Genomic DNA, 17,015 nt, shown 5'->3' on the forward strand with positions numbered 1-17,015 from the left:
TCAAACCAGTCTATGGACTGATGACTCAAATGACAACAACATGCTCTAAAAATAATTTTTACCTTGAAAAGGTTATTTTAAATTTTTACTACTTAATTCAATATTTTTATAGTCTACTTCTGGAATTTTTGCACCTAAAATTGTATTTTATCATGCATACAATTCTCAGGTCTTATAACTATTGTGACTTCAGTCATTAAATGTCTGTCTTTTTTTTTTTTTTTTTTTTTTTTTTTTTTTTTTTTTTTTTTTTTTAGGAGCCAGTCCAGCTTTCAGCTGATAAATATCTGTGTTGTCTCTGGTGTCGATCTGGCCCTATATTGGCAGTGCTCACACTGCCTGCCACAGGCTATGTATCAGGACAAGAAATTCCAATGGATATGAAGGTTGACAATGCATCCAATAAGTCTGTAGAGGTGATTGCCCATCTGCTTCAGGTATGATGTCATTTATTCAAGATTGCTCTTTCAAGTATCTTAACAACACCATCTGTACGCTTCTCAAAGGTTGTGCTGCAGAAAAATTCAGAAAAATTAAGAATGTTCTGTCAGTAATAATAGTATTCAAATCAAATCAAATCAAATCAAATTGAATCAATTCAAATTGAATACTTTATTTGTAAATGAGGTGTGTACCTCACTGGCAAATGATACACAAAAATATATTGTTCTCAACAACTAAATTTTAAATTAAAAAGAAAAGAAGACATTTTTCCTAAAACACAGTATTATACAATTTACATTAACAATTTTTCTATTAAACACACAGGTCATCCTTAATAAATGTATATTATTTTCAAAATTACTCATAATATCATCTGTAACTTACACACAACTCATATTCAGTATGTGGAATCACTTAAAAAATTATATACAATTGATAAAATATTTAAATCAATCACTACTGATCTGCATTTAGGGCAGTCACCCAGGTGGCAGATTCCTTATCTGTTGTTTTCCTAGCCTTTTCTTAAATGATTGCAAAGAAATTGAAAATTTATTGAACATCTCCCTTGGTATTTGAATTATAAATTCAAATTTTCACAAGTTGATACATTGACAATACGGGCTCTAATATGAAGTTTATAACGTGCAATCTCCCTTGGTAAGTTATTCCAATCCCTAACTCCCCTTCCTATAAATGAATATTTGCCCCAATTTATCCTCTTGAATTCCAATTTATCTTCACATTGTGATCTTTCCTACTTTTAAAGACACCACTCAAACTGAGTAAGCTAATTAGAGCCGCTATGACAGCCTATGCTTGGCCTCCATGGTATGCGTCTAGGTAGGTGTGCTAGGTACCAACTGAAGAGCCCAGCCTAGCAAACGGGGGCAACCAGGAATGAGATAGCTGGAAAATTTATAATGCCCAATAACAGACCATTTATATTGGTATTAATAATTTACTCATTTGGAACAAATATTTCAGATTCCCTATGGGAATCAATATCTATATCACATACCACTTAGTCGAGCAGCTCGTCTCCTTTCTCCCAAGTCTTCCCAGCCCAAACTTTGCAACATTCTTATAATGCTACTCTTTTGTCAGAAATCACCCAGAACAAATTGAGCTGCTTTTCTTTGGATTTTTTCCAGTTCTTGAATCAAGTAATCCTGGTGAGGGTCCCATACACTGGAACCATACTCTAGTTGGGGTCTTACCAGAGACTTATATGCCCTCTCCTTTAAATCCTTACTACAACCCCTAAATACCTTCATAACCATGTGCAGAGATCTGTACCTTTTATTTACAATCATATTTATGTGATTACCCCAACGAAGATATTTCTTTATATTAATACCTAGGTACTTACAATGATCTCCAAGAGGAACTTTCACCCCATCAATGCAGTAATTAAAACTGAGAGGACTTTTCCTATTTGTGAAACTCACGACCTGACTTTATCATCATACCATTGTCTACTGTCCGTCTCACAACATTATCGAGGTCATTTTGCAGTTGCTCACAATCTTGTAAATTATTTATTACTCTGTACAGATAAACATCATCTGCAAATAGCCTTATCTCTGATTCCAATTCTTTACACATATCATTGATATATATAAGAAAACATAAAGGTCCAATAATACTGCCTTGAAGAATTCCCCTCTTAATCATTACAGGGTCAGATATAGCTTCGTCTACTCTAATTCTCTGAGTTCTGTTTTCTAGAAATATAGCAACCCATTCAGTCACTCTTTTGTCAAGTCCAATTGCACTCATTTTTACCAGTAGTCTCCCATGATCTACCATATCAAATGCCTTAGACAGGTCAATCACAATACAATCCCCTGAATCCAGAATATCTGCTATATCTTGCTGGAATCCTATAAGTTGAGCTTCAGTGGAATAACCTTTCCTAAACCCAAATTTCCTTCTATCAAACCAGTTATTAATTTTGCAGACATGTCTAATATAATCAGAAAGAATGCTTTCCCAAAGCTTACATGCAATACATGTCAAACTGATTGGCCTGTAATTTTCAGCTTTATGTCAATCACCCTTTCCTTTATACACAGGGGCTACTATAGCAACTCTCCATTCATTTGGAATAGTTTCCTCATGCAAACAATAATCAAATAAGTACTTCAGATATGGTACTATATCCCAATCCATTGTCTTTAGTACATCCCCCAAAACCTTATCAATTCCAGCTGCTTTTCTAGTTTTCAACCTTTGTATTTTACTGTAAATGTCATTGCTGTCATAGGTAAATTGTAATACTTCTTTAGTATTAGTCACCTTCTCTATCTGGACATTATCCTTGTGACCAACAGTCTTTACATACTGCTGACAGAATACTTCTGCCTTTTGAAGATCCTCGCATACACACTCCCCTTGTTCATTTATGATTCCTGGAATACCCTTCTTGGAATCTGTTTCTGCCTTAAAGTACCTATACATATTCTTCCATTTTTCACTAAAATTTGCATGACCGCCAATTATGCTTGCCGTCATGTTATCCTTAATTGACCTTTTTACTAGATTTAAATTCCTAGTAAGTTCCTTCAATTTCTCCTTACTTCCACAGCCATTCCTTACTCTATCTTTTTCCAACCTGCACCTCCTCCTTAGTCTCTTTATTTCTCTGTTATAATATGGTGGATCTTTACCATTCCCTACCACCTTTAGAGGTACAAACCTATTTTCACATTGCTCAACAATTGCATTAAACCCATCCCAGAGTGTGTTTACATTCTTATTTACCGTTTTGCACCAAGTAGTTACTTATTAAAAGCTGCCTCATGCCTGTTTTACCAGCCATATGGTACTGCCTAATAGTCCTGATTTTAATATCTTCCTTTCTTTCACATTTGTTTTAACTACCACAAAAACAGCCTCGTGATTAATACCATCTATTACATTGGTTTCTCTATAGAGCTCATCTGGTTTTACCAACACCACACCCAGAATATTCATCCCTCTAGTTAGTTCAATCACTTTCTGAATCAGATGCCCTTCCCATATTAACTTATTTGTCATTTGTTGGTCATGCTTCCTGTCATTCGCATTACCTTCCTAATTGACATGTGGTAAATTGAGATCACCTGCTTCAATCATGTTCCTTTCCTTATCATTTCCCACATAGCTGATTATCTTATCAAATAATTCTGAATCAGCGTCTGTGCTACCCATTCCTGGTCTGTACACTCCAAAGAGATCAAGTTGCCTATTATTTTTAGAGATGAGCCTTACCCCTAGAATTTTGTGTTTGTCATCTTTAACTTTTTGTAGCTTACAAATTCTTCTTTCACCAGAATGAATACTCCCCCTCCTATCATTCCCATCCTATCTCTACGATACACCCACCAGTTCCATCAGAAAATTTTTGCATCCATTATATCATTTCTCAGCCATGATATTACAATATCTGGTAACTATATATATCTATTAAATTACTTAATTCTATTCCTTTCTTTACAATACTTCTACAGTTGAGCACTATTATTTTTATGTCATCCCTACTTGAAATCCAGTTCCCTGTTCTCTTAACGCCGCTCTCTAGGCCACCCCGGTTCCCTGAATGTACCTCCCTATAACACTTCTAAACAAATTTCCTAACTTATATTTACCACTGCGGTTTAAGTGAAGGCCATTTGAGGGCAGATCCCTATCTCCTACCCACCCATTAGGATCTAGAAATCTCACTCCCAGTTTCCCACATACCTACTCCCTAGTCTCATTTAAATCGCCAATCACCTTCCAGTCAGTATCCCTCCTACACAGTATTCCACTGATAACAATCTCCGCTTCCTTAAACTTCAAGCATGCTGCATTTACCAGGTCCCACACATCCCCAACTATGTTGGTACTTATACCTGCTTGTCTTACATTTTGTTTGTACCAATGTGAAACACTACCACCTTCTCCTTTCCCTCCTCCTTCTCTTCTACTTTCCTCAACATCTGCCGTAACTGAATTACTGGATAACACTCTACCCTGGTACACTGGTACCCTGGTAACCCATTTTGGTGCCTAACGTGCATAATGACATGCTGCGTCTTAACCAGAGCCCCTTTTGCCTATGCGTTTCAGCGTTCCTGAAAGGCCTTCACGGCTACCATAGTGGTCCCAGGGCCCTCGAAGTACTTCACTCCTACAGGCAGTCCCCTACTTCAACTGTCCAGTCTCAATAGTCAAGGGGATGGAATTAATTTATTCACAAAAATTCTTTATTTACAATAATCTATACAGGTCAAATGCCCTCTAACATTTCTTTTCACTGTTGCTGTTTATTCTTTTCTTGAATATCTGTACAGATTTTGGAAAAGGATTAAACACTTATCCAGGTAAACTGTTCCGCTCCTTCATGCCCTTCCCAATGAATGAAAATTTACCCCAATCATTTCTGCTAAAATTCCGTCTAATTTTATACTTGTGATCAGCCCTGCCGATATAATTATTTTCCAACTGAAGCCTCTCAAAGATTTGCCTCCAAGCTTCCTGTCCTGTATGGGCTCTATATAGTTCTATAAGTCTAGTTTTCTCCCTTGTCTTACTTAATGCTTCCCACCCAAGTTTCTCTAATATTTCTGATACACTACTTTTTCTTCTGAAATCCCCTGTTACAAATCTTGCTGCTTTCCTCTGCACACCATCTATTTCTTTTATTAGGGATTCCTGGTGAGAATCCCAAACACTGTTTGCATCTTCTAATGGTGGGCGAAACATACTTAAGTAATTTTTCTCGTTTAATTCTTCATTGCATCCTTTAAGTAGCCTCATTATGACATGAAACGATCTGTGTGCTTTCCCAACAATGTCATCAACATGACCCTTCCAGTGCAAATTACTTTCAAATCTCACTCCTAAATATTTGCACTTGCCATCTTTTGGGACAATTACTTCATCCAAAGTATACTGAAATTAAATTTTTAAGCTCCTGTCTGTAAATGTTGTGACAATTGATTAGCCTCCATTAATCTTCATATTATTCTCTCTTGGATAATGTCAAGGTCCCTTTGTAATTCTGCACAATCCTGTTCTTCTTTCTTCCAAATTTGGCCAACTGTGGACCGTGTGAAACTTAATGCTTTTTGGCCACTCTTCTTCTTTTCTCTTCCCAGAACTTCTTCATTCACTCCTTATTTTTCTCTGCTCCTTAGATATTAAAAATTTGGGCCTGTTCTTCCACTGCTCTTCATGGAATTTGTGGTCATCTTCTTGAGTTCTGAACTTTTTTCTGTCGAGGATCAATTCTGGTGTTATTTTAATTTCATCTGCGTCCTTCTTAACCTCCTCCACCCATTTTGTTGTCCTCCTCAATCCAATTATATATTTAAATATTCTTTTAGTCAGGCGGTTGTCATTAATTCTGACGAAATGTCCGTAAAATTTCAATCTTCGTTTTCACATTGTGTCAATGATCTCTTTGGAATACTTGTAGAGATCCTTGTTTCTCCTTTTCCTCCATGTACCATCCGTCATTTTCTGAGGTCCAAGAATTTTCCTCAGAATTTCCCTTTCCTTCTTCTCAATTTCTCTCAGTTCCCCTTTTTTATTTAAGATAAGGCTTTCTGAACCGTACAGCCCCTCTGGTTTTACAACAATGTTGTAGTGTTTAATTTTGGCTTTGTAGGATATTGCCCATTTATTGTACCTGTTCTGTGTCAGCCTGTAGGCCAGTTCCAAATTTCTAGCTCTTTCCTTGTTTGCCTCTTTGTCTAGCCCATTGGGTTGGATCAGTTCTCCCAAATACTTCAACTTTTCTACCCTTCTAATCTTTCCGCACTTCACCTCCATGCTTTTCTCTCCCTGATGTGGGTACGCTATGTACTTCGTCTTTTCGTAGGAGACTTTGAGACCTGTTTTTTTCGCAGTGTCATGAAGAAGCTCCAGCATCCTTTGGGCATCCTCTCTGTTTTGAGCTAAAAGAGCAAGATCATCAGCAAAAGCCAAACATTTAATTTCCAAGTTTCGTCCCTTGCACCCAAGATAAATTCCCTGTATGCCTTCTACTTTCAGGTAGTTTTCCCAGGTTCTTACAACTTTCTCCAATACAATGTTAAACAGGATGGGTGATAATCCATCTCCTTGTCTGACTCCTGTCTTTATTTGGAATGGATCAGAGATTTCTCCAGCGAATTTAATTTTTGAGATGGTGTCGGTTAGGGTTTGTTTTATTATATCTCACGTTTTCCTGTCTATTCCAAACTCTTCTAGGACATTAAATAATGTGTCTATCAATTGAGTCATATGCTTTTTGGAAATCGACAAAGATTACTACCGTGTTCTGACCCCTCAATACTCTAGTCCTTAGAATACCCTTGAGGTTGAATATCTGTTCTGTACACGACCTCCCTTCCCTGAAACAAGCTTGGTATTCTCCAATGAGGGAGTCTATTCGTTCATCGACTCTGTTCAGTAGCACTTTGGAGAATATTTTGTATGCGACTGAAAGTAAAGAGCTACCTCTGTAGTTATTAATATCCATTCGGCTACCTTTCTTGTGGAGTGGGTGGATAAGCGCACATTTCCAATCATTCAGAATCCTTTCAGTTTTCCAAATCTCTATGTTATTTATTTCCCTATAAACAATTATGTCATCTGCATACAATCTTATTTTTATGTTATATTGTTCCCTAAATATTTTGCATATACAGTAGAAGTCCGTTATAGCGAGAATCCTTAACAGCGAAAAATTTACTCGCTATAACGGATTGTCGTTATATCCGACTTTAGTATAAATGTCGAAAAATCCTTCATGCACATTAAAATTGGTATGAAACGGCAATCAGTTTGATCAAAACTTGCGTTTCCGTAGATGATATCCACACTACGGCTTGCTTGTTTGTTATTTTTTGTAATCCGATACTACGTGAAAGTGTATGTTTAATTTCATTCTGAAAAAAATTAGTACCGTATTTCTCCGAATCCAAGATGAACCCAACGTTTTCCTTCAAAATATTTATATCAGGCTCAAAAAGATGTTTGTAAACTCATATGAATGCCTTGTTGTACAGTAGGCCTACGCATTTTTAGACGCCGAACATTGACTTTCGTCACGCCGTTTTTTTTTGTTTTTGTTTTTTTGCGGCTGCACAATTATTCTTTATTTCGCGGCTTTAAGGACCATTAACTTAACATTGGCATCATAATACCGAAGAGAACTCGTTGAAAAATTTCCGGCAATACCTATTCCATGCGTCTCTACAATACTAGTACAACGAATCATCAGGAAATTATTCTTGCTGTCTATAAAACTGTTACTTTTACGCAGCGTCAGATATAACCGGCTACCGCTACACGCACGTTTCGCTTGTCGGGTTCGGCCAAATTCAGCGGCTAGCGAAAAAGTCGGATTTTTTATTATGGACACTCGAGTTTAGGCTTTAATTACAAACGAACCAATAGGCCTATTGCAATGCGAGTTATACCAATATTTTCCTTGTTTAATTCTACATTAGCGTATATAAGACACATTGTTTTCGACGTTCATTAAATATTTTTTATTTGTGGTTGTAATAAATATTGCCCGGGTTTTTGGCTTCTTCTCTAGGAAGCGCTCACTTACGAATATATACAAGGAAAACTACTAGTCTGATGGTAATGAAATTTTTATATATTATAACCACATGTATTTGTAGTGTAATACTTAAGTTACAATTTTTTTCAACCACCCCGAAAAAAGTTCTTATCATTTTTCTAAAGCAACTCTTTCTCAGCCCAGGATAAACGTATAACAGCAAACATGGGCTTGTTTTGAAGCACTCAGTCATGGTTATCAGAAACTACAATAACTGTAACCGGGCAGTTTGGTGCCGAATTTATGAAGAGTAATATTGAAAGGAGGTTTTGTGTACGCCGGACCGTGCGATTAACAACAGGCCGGCTGGTGAAAACGGGTGCAGTGTTGCCGCGTTCAGTAGTAACCACGCGCGCAACGAACACAGTACACTCGCCCCGGGCAGTTGTGCAACGGAATGCCCATGACCTTGGTTTATCCGCAAGCTATTTTCAGTTGACCTATGTTCTGCATGTTGGCCACGTCACTTCAAGATGCCTCCGAGACCGCCGTTATCAGATGATTTTACTTTGGGCACAATACGAAGAAATATGCACGATTTTCATATGAAAAAGATATTTCCCACAATTAAAAGCCTCCGAATGAAACTGTTAGAAAATATGCCGGATTTTCCTGATGTGTCAATTTCTACGCTTTTGAAAGTAGTTCGAAGCTTGGGATTCCGATTCAAAAAACTAAACAAGAAACCAGTGCTAATGGAATCTGTGACACACGCTGCATGCCGAAATACCTACCTTAGACGAATTAGAGACTTAAGAGCACAGGGCTTCAAGATCTTCTTTACAGACGAGACGAGCAAATTTATAGATTACGTGGAGGGTTCAAAACACCGTCTGGAGCTGAGAAACGCATCATAATTTTACACATCGGAAGTGAAGAAGGATTTCTTGACGGTGCAGGACTTTGCTTTATTGGCAAGAAAGGCAGTGGTGATTACCACAATGAGATGAACTCAAATCATTATGAATAATAGTTCACGAAAGTAGTAGGTTTATTGCCTCAAAGGTCGGCTGTCGTTATAAATCAAGCTCCATATCATACGATGGTCGATCCCTCATCTAAAAACCCGAACATGTCATGGCTGAAACCTGAAATTATAACCTGGATAACACCAAAGAATATTTCACTACCACCTGGAGTTGACGATTATAACAAATTAACGAAATCAGAGCTGATTGTCCTTGCCAGGCCTTATTTTCAAACACCGGTAAAGAAGCTGGAACAACTGACTAAACGACTTCGACCAGATGTACAGCTTAATCCAATCGAGCTCATTAGGGCTTTCGTGAACCATTATTCATAATGATTTGAGTTCATCCCATTGTGGTAATCACCACTGCCTTTCTTGCCAATAAAGCAAAGTCCTGCACCGTCAAGAAATCCTTCTTCACTTCCGATGTGTAAAATTATAGCAAGAAAATATGGCTAACACATTAGAAAATGGTAGAGGTGTGGAAGCAATTAACGCTTTATGCCGCGAAGCCTTACGTACCGTCACCCCTGAACTCTGGAAACAATGCATTAAACACGCTAAGATAATTGAAGACTACTACTGGGAAAAAGATGGACTGTCTGAAAACGTCCCTTATTTCGAGCCAGTCATAATCCACATGAATGACAGCAGCACCGATTCATCGGAATACAGTGATTTTTCAGACGAAGAAAATTGATAGAATTAAATATTGTAAATATATGTAAATAACTCTTGTAAAAATTGTACAGTGTGATATTTCTAAATTTGGAAGTCAGCCATTTTTAAACTTGCCTTTGAAGGTCCAAAGCCCTTATGAGAAAGGGTGATGGGAAGTGGAATTTATAAGAGGAAATAAAATTAAAGGTTGAAAGTAAACGAAAAGCTGTGTTCGTTGCGCGCGTGATTACTACTGAACGCGGCAACACTGCGCCCGATCGGCCTGCTGTTAATCGCACGGTCCGGCGTACACAAAACCTCCTTTCAATATTACTCTTTATAAATTCGGTACCAAACTGTACGGTTACAGTTGTTGTAGTTTCTGATAACCATGACTGAGTGCTTCAAAACAAGCCCATGTTTGCTGTTGTACGTTTATCCTGGACTGAGAAAGAGTTGCTTTAGAAAAATGATAAGAACTTTTTTCGGGGTGGTTGAAACAAATTGCAACTTGAGTATTACACTACAAATACATGTGGTTATAACATATAAAAATTTCATTACCATCAGACAAGTAGTTTTCCTTGTATATATTCCTAAGTGAGCGCTTCCTAGAGAAGTAGCCAAAAACTCGGGCAATATTTATTATAATCACAAATAAAATTTTTTAATGAACGTCGAAAACAATGTGTCTTATATACGCTAATGTAGAACTAAACAACGAAAATATTGGTATAACTCGCATTGCAATAGGCCTATTGGTTCGTTTGTAATTAAAGCCTAAACTCGAGTGTCCATAATAAAAAATCCGATAGTAATCGCGAACGTTGAAAGTCAACCACTGCCTGCTCGATCTGCATCCGATGGCTGCTTAAACTGCCTGCTCATTCCATACTCAAACGTGTAACACGCCTTACAAACAATCTGCCGCTAGATGGCAGCACCAAACGTACCCATTTACCGCGTGAATACAACTAGATAAGCATACCAGCAAAATTTAAAATCTGAAAGTAAGAGAAATATTAAAGAATTTTACGTATAAAGTGGTGCTCTAGAGAGTTATAGCTTCAGCACTTTTCGAGAAAGAGGTTTCGACGAACAAGAAAACCTGGAAACTTTGTCTGTATGGTACATCCCTACATTACTAAGTAGAGGTTTCACGACTTTGGCCACCACAGTTTCTGACACAAGTTCCTGGTGCTTATTGTTACTAAAACACTTTAAAAACTTACATTGGCACAAAGAAGTTATAGAACATAGCTTTTTATAGTCTGGAGCAGACTTGCAGATTTCTTGCAGTACGGTAGAGCAGCCTCAACAAATTTCTGAAGCCTCATAATTAGGCCAATAAATCGTTGCTAGGGCTAGCGCAGCTATCAATGAGGATGAATTAAATGAGGTAGAAACGGTATTCAAGCACATGCTGCATTCTGTTTTTTCTTCGATTACACGCACTAAATAACCACACACTAATCCCTGGTAAGCAGTTTCCGAAGTGACACACACTGACTCAGGGGGCTCACGAAAATCTTCCAGTAAATCAGGTACATACTCAGAGAATAATAATAACAGACGGCCTATTAGGCGACTTGCATATCTGTGAAGATGAAAGCCCTACCTAGGATGATTTCTAATGCTGAAGATGCCACACACACCCCAGCCCCCGAGCCACTGGAATTAACCAATTAACTAAATAGGCCCTACTTGGGTAAATAATAATAGTAATAAAAAAGAGCAGTATATTGACACGATTTTATACTGCTAGCAAAAGACTCGTAACGGAATCTTAATCTGCTTACCCTCCAGGGTTGGCTTTTCCCTCGGACTCAGCGAAGGATCCCACCTCTACCGCCTCAAGGGCAGTGTCCTGGAGCTTCAGACTCTGGGTCGGGGGGATGAAACTGGGGAGGATGACCAGTACCTTGCCCAGGCGGCCTCACCTGCTATGCTGAACAGGGGCCTTGGAAGGGATAGACAAGGAAGGGTGAAGGAAGCTCCCGGCATTTGCCTGGAGGAGAAGTGGGAAACCACGGAAAACCACTTCCAGGATGGCTGAGGTGGGAATCGAACCCACCTCTACTCAGTTGACCTCCCGAGACTGAGTGGACCCCGTTCCAGCCCTCGTACCACTTTTCAAATTTCGTAGCAGAGTCGGGAATCGAACCCGGGCCTCCGACGTTAGCAGCTAATCACACTAACCACTACACCACAGAGGCGGACAATGGAATCTATGACAGCATATTATTCTGTTTTGTACCTTCACATTAACAGTACAGTGTCCCCAGATATTATATTACTTAGTATGTAATATATCAAACCTTACGCTTACCATTTTCTGCAATGGTGTTTGAAGAGCTCTTGTTAGACGTCTCTGTGCTTGAATCCCTTCTCTTAATCATCGCTGAAATTAGCGGTTGTTTATAAGCTGGATAATCAGGGAAAGGGCTGGGTACAGATCCTGTTTTTAATTTTCGCGTTTTGCTGGTCACTTTGAAATCGTCATTTACGAAATGTAGACTGCAAACCACGGAATAATCAGAAGGAATCCATTTACTTCCCTTGTTGTTTCCTTCCCTGGATATAATACTTAACCACTTTCGACGCAATTGTGTACTTGAAGGTATACCATGGAATGAAATATCACGGCATTCTGGTTTCCATTTCTTTGATTTGCAGAAAGGCACGCAGCAGTACACCATTTTCACTGAAAACAAGTACAGTCTATCCTATTTCCCGCTATTTCATTCCGACAGGTCTGGAGCCGGTTGGTGCTGCCACCTGCTGTGGGTATTTGTAAACGGAGTGTTTCATTTAGTGCGATGTTAAAATGTTGTAATGAGCAGGCAGTATAAGCAGCCATCGGATGCAGATCGAGCAGGCAGTGAAGTCAACGAAAGAGTTTATTGCGCCACGGTATGGCCATTAAGCCCTTGCGTTTTTCGTGCACATACCTCACAATTTCATCTTCTATTTCTTTAAAGCGTCCTTGTTGCGGACCACTGAATGCATTTTGTGTACAGTACGCATTTTTTAGCTCTTTGTCTTCACGCTAACGCCAAATATTGGCTTTAGTTAAGCCTATGCCGTGTTTTCTTGCGGCTGCACAATTATTCTACATTTCCGAGAGTTATAAATAAACATTAACTTAAACTTGGCATCATAATATCGACTAGAACCTGTTGAAAATTTGCCGGCAATACCTTTTCCACGTATCTTAACAATACGACTATCCATCACGAAAATATTCCTGCTGTTTATAAACCTTAATTTTACTAAGCGTCAAGTACAATAGACGCGTTATGACTCTGCCACTGAGTAGCCATGGCTTTTCTAAGAATTCGAAGGGTCGCATGTTTTGATGCCATTCTGCAGGTTTGAGAAACACACAGGCACTGCACAACCGGTTGTCGCGGCTAGCAGTGTGTAGTAAAGAGGCGGTCTCCATTAACTACTGTTAGGCCGAGAATGCAACAACCCTTGAGTTTTCGCATGAGATTCTGAGGGGAAAAAATCTTGGATTCGGAAAAATACGGTATCACTCCAGAGATTTCTGTGGCAAACACCTCAGCTTTCTTCTTCAAACAGCGTCACCTAACCTAACCGTATATGTAGCCTATCATGAAAACATATTTAAAACGCATGTAGAGAAAAATTTACATGTAAATAGCCGTAACTAGACGCGAGAAGATATGAAATATCCTCTGAAATCAGTGATGTACTCTGCCATATCTTGTGGCGTATCACATTCTTACTTAATTTCCGTAGGTAAATTAAGATATCGTTTACGGTACTTCAGTCTTTATTTTTAACGAATTAACTGCTATCGGCCGCGTTATTTACGCATTTATTACGAAAACGTGTTATCCTCTTTCATTTCCAATTTTCTTTACGGAACAGCTGTCGACGGGTATTACTAATCGACTCCGACATCGCCTTCGAATGACAACGAGAGAGCTCTCAAATGCACAAAGTGAGAAAACTATACTGTACCGAAGATGATCGATCGTATTTTGTTGCAAACGTTTCAGTTTTCTTATTCAAACAGCGACACGTATCCTAACTATCCGTACTATACGGATGATGAAAACACACTTCAAGCGCCAGTGGAGAAATTATAACTTTCTCGCTATAAATTTTCATAATAGCCTTTCCGTAATATAACCAGACGCGACAAAATATAAACTAACCTCTGGAATCAATTAAGCACTCTGCCATATCTCGAGGTGTATCCCATTCTTAATTAATTGCACTATTTAGCCTCAAAATTAAGCGTTCGTTTAGTCGGCCTTAATTTTTAACGAGTTAACAACCGTTATCGGACACTTTATTCACGCATTTATTACGGAAATATGTTCTCTTTCATTTCGAATTTTCTTTACGGAACAGCTGTCGACGGGTATTAGTAATCGACTCCGACATCGCCTTCAAATGTCGATGAGAGAAATCGCTAGTGCACATAGCGAGGAAACGATGTCGAAGGTAATCGATCGCATGCAATATCATCGCTGTGGTCCATAAATATCGGTAACAGAAAAAATCGCGCGCGCTAATCGCTCGTAATAACGGATGCGCCAGTGATAGGGTTCTCGCTGTAACCGAAGGACGATACACAGTTTAATATAGGAATTTTGAGGGGACAGAAAAAATCGTCGCTATAACGGAGTTCTCGTTATATACCGTACTATCTATAACGGACTTCTACGGTATTAGGAATAGTAATGGGCTGATTATCCTATCCTGTGGAATTCCCTTCCAAACTTTCTTTCCCTATGATACATGATTTCCTACTTTGACTTTTTAAACCCTTGAATTTAGAAATGTTCTTTTCCAGAATATAACCCTTATGTCCAATCCTATTCCCTCCAGTTTCTTTAATAATATTCCATGTTCCACTCTGTCAAATACCTTGGAAAGGTCTATGGCTATGCAATCCAACTGGCCTCCTGAATCCAACTGAACTGATATGTCCTGCTGAAATCCCACCAGTTCTGCCTCACAAGAAAATTTCTTTCTAAATCCATACTGGCTACTCATGAACCAATTTTTATCTTCACATTTTTTATTTTTTTATTTATTGGTGACAAAAGGTCCCATGAGCCTCTGGCTCGTGATAGGGACAATACAGTATATACTTTTTTTTAGGGCGACACAATAATTACATTTCATATACAATAGCTTTTTCTGTAAAGTGACGAGTACATTTTTGGATAACTAAGACATTGCCTTTTTTTTTTTTTTTTTTTTTTTTTATATGGTAGGATCATAGTTTTTCAGAAGTATATTCAGATATTGCATGGCTGTAATATATTGAATATGGACAATATATATATTATTGCATTAAATAAAGCAAGTTATACAGAGATTATATTGAGATATCTGTAAAAGCGTAATATTCCTTCAGTTTTTTCTTAAAACATATAACTGATTTGGAGTTCTTTATAACAGGAGGCAACACATTGTATTCCCTAAACATTGATGATTCCATGCCTTTCACTCCATACTTTACTGAATTAGAGTGAGAGGGATATAATCTTAATGATCCTCTAGTTTCATATCCATGAATTTCACTAAAATGGGAGAAGTTAACAGTAGAATGGGTTAATTTCCTGTCTAGCTTATACATAAAGACTGCTGATGAAAATGCTATTTGTTTATGGAATGGCAGAATATTTGACTCCAAAAAAACTTCATGTGACAGTTTGAGGAAGGGGAATCCATACATGATTTTGATGGCTCTTTTTTGTAGGATTTCCAAATTATTAATGTAATCTTTCCTACATCTTCCCCAAATAAAGCTTGTGTATGTTAGATGTGGGTGGATCATTGCATAATATATACCCTTCAATTGTTGATGAGAAAAATTACTGTATCTTAATCTGTGCATTATTCCTATCAAAGGGGTAATTTTGCTGATTACATAATCAATATGGCTTTTCCAGGAAAGTGTTGAATCTAATATTATACCTAGCTGAGTTGACTCGCTCTATTACTTGGTCCTTTAGGGTAACAGTGTTAGCCGCTGTGATCTTATGGGCTGTTTTATGAAAGATTAAGTATTTTGTTTTAGTCACATTTATGATCATTTTTTGAGATAAAGCCCAGTACGATAACTTGTCCAAGTCACAATTTATATCTTCCATAATTTGCGTTTCACATAGTCCTTTGTAAGTTATTAAGATATCATCGGCAAATATTTTACATTTTCCCTTTAGTGTTAAAGATTGTATGTCATTAATATAAATCAAGAATAGAATAGGACCCAGTATTGAGCCCTGCGGTACTCCTGTTTTTGTTTGCTGCTTAGAACTTTTAGTATCGTTAATCATCACATATTGTGTTCGGTTTGATAAATAATTTTGGAACCATTTGTGTGCTAAACCCCAAATTCCTGCTAATTTTAACTTATTCAGAAGTATTTTGTGGTCAACCAGGTCAAATGCTTTTTTAAGATCTATGAGTAGCCCTGCTGCTAATTTATTTTCATCTAAGGTCCTTTGAATATCTATTACTGTATCATATACAGCATTATCAGTTCCTCTATTTGGGAGAAACCCATATTGATTATTGGAAAAGTAATTAGTTTTACCAGAAAATTTACCAATCTAATTTTTACTACCATTTCTATGAGTTTCCCAATTGCAGATAATATACTAATTGGTCTGTAATTGGATGGATCTGTGTTATCTCCTGATTTAAAAATAGGTACAATTCTGGCACATTTGAGTAATTGGGGTATTTCTCCACTGAGAATTGAACGGTTAATAATTTCCACTAAACTTTCAACACAGGTTTTTAACATGACATTGTTTATTTTATCTTCTGTTAAATTATTTTTATTTTTTAGAGAAGTGATAATTTTGAGCACTTCACATTCATCAGTTGGAGACATGAAAATACTATTAGTTTGACTTTCAGCTGTTTTGCTGCCATGAACCTGCTCATCTTCAAGAAGACCTTTTCTTATATTTTCAGCTACGTTAATGTATAGCTCATTTAGATTATTGCATATGTCCTCTGTGTTTGTAATGCTGACATCATTTACCACCAGATGGTTGATTTCTTGTTTATCTCCAAGCTTCCTATTTAACACTTCATTGACTACATATCATGTTTCTTTTTGGTTTTTGCAATTCTGTAATCTGTGTTCATAATACCCTTTTTGTAACACTCTCTTCAATTTGGTTATTTTATTACTGATTCTTTTGTACTCTTCAATTACTTCCGCAGAGGGGTTTTTTACTTTAGTTTTTGAAAACAGTGAGTCTTTGATGTGAATCAGTGTTAGTAATTCTTGGGTAACCCAAGATTTTATGGAAATGTCTTTGGGCTTCTTTCTTTTTATTGAAATTGAGCTGG

The 17,015-nt window shown here is 37.6% G+C and overlaps 1 protein-coding gene across 2 annotated transcripts in view; it reads left to right on the forward strand.

Annotated features, from left to right (window-relative positions):
* LOC136872738 (arrestin domain-containing protein 2) overlaps positions 1-17,015 on the forward strand; it is a 192,872-nt gene that overhangs the window by 132,809 nt on the left and 43,048 nt on the right. For both annotated transcript variants that reach the window (XM_067146567.2, XM_067146568.2), the window contains one exon: positions 258-437. In XM_067146567.2, coding sequence (XP_067002668.2) covers positions 258-437 — 180 coding nt within the window. The remainder of the gene's footprint in view (positions 1-257; positions 438-17,015) is intronic.

The sequence above is a fragment of the Anabrus simplex genome, chromosome 4, assembly GCF_040414725.1.
Source record: "Anabrus simplex isolate iqAnaSimp1 chromosome 4, ASM4041472v1, whole genome shotgun sequence".
Taxonomy (NCBI): Eukaryota; Metazoa; Arthropoda; class Insecta; order Orthoptera; family Tettigoniidae; genus Anabrus; species Anabrus simplex.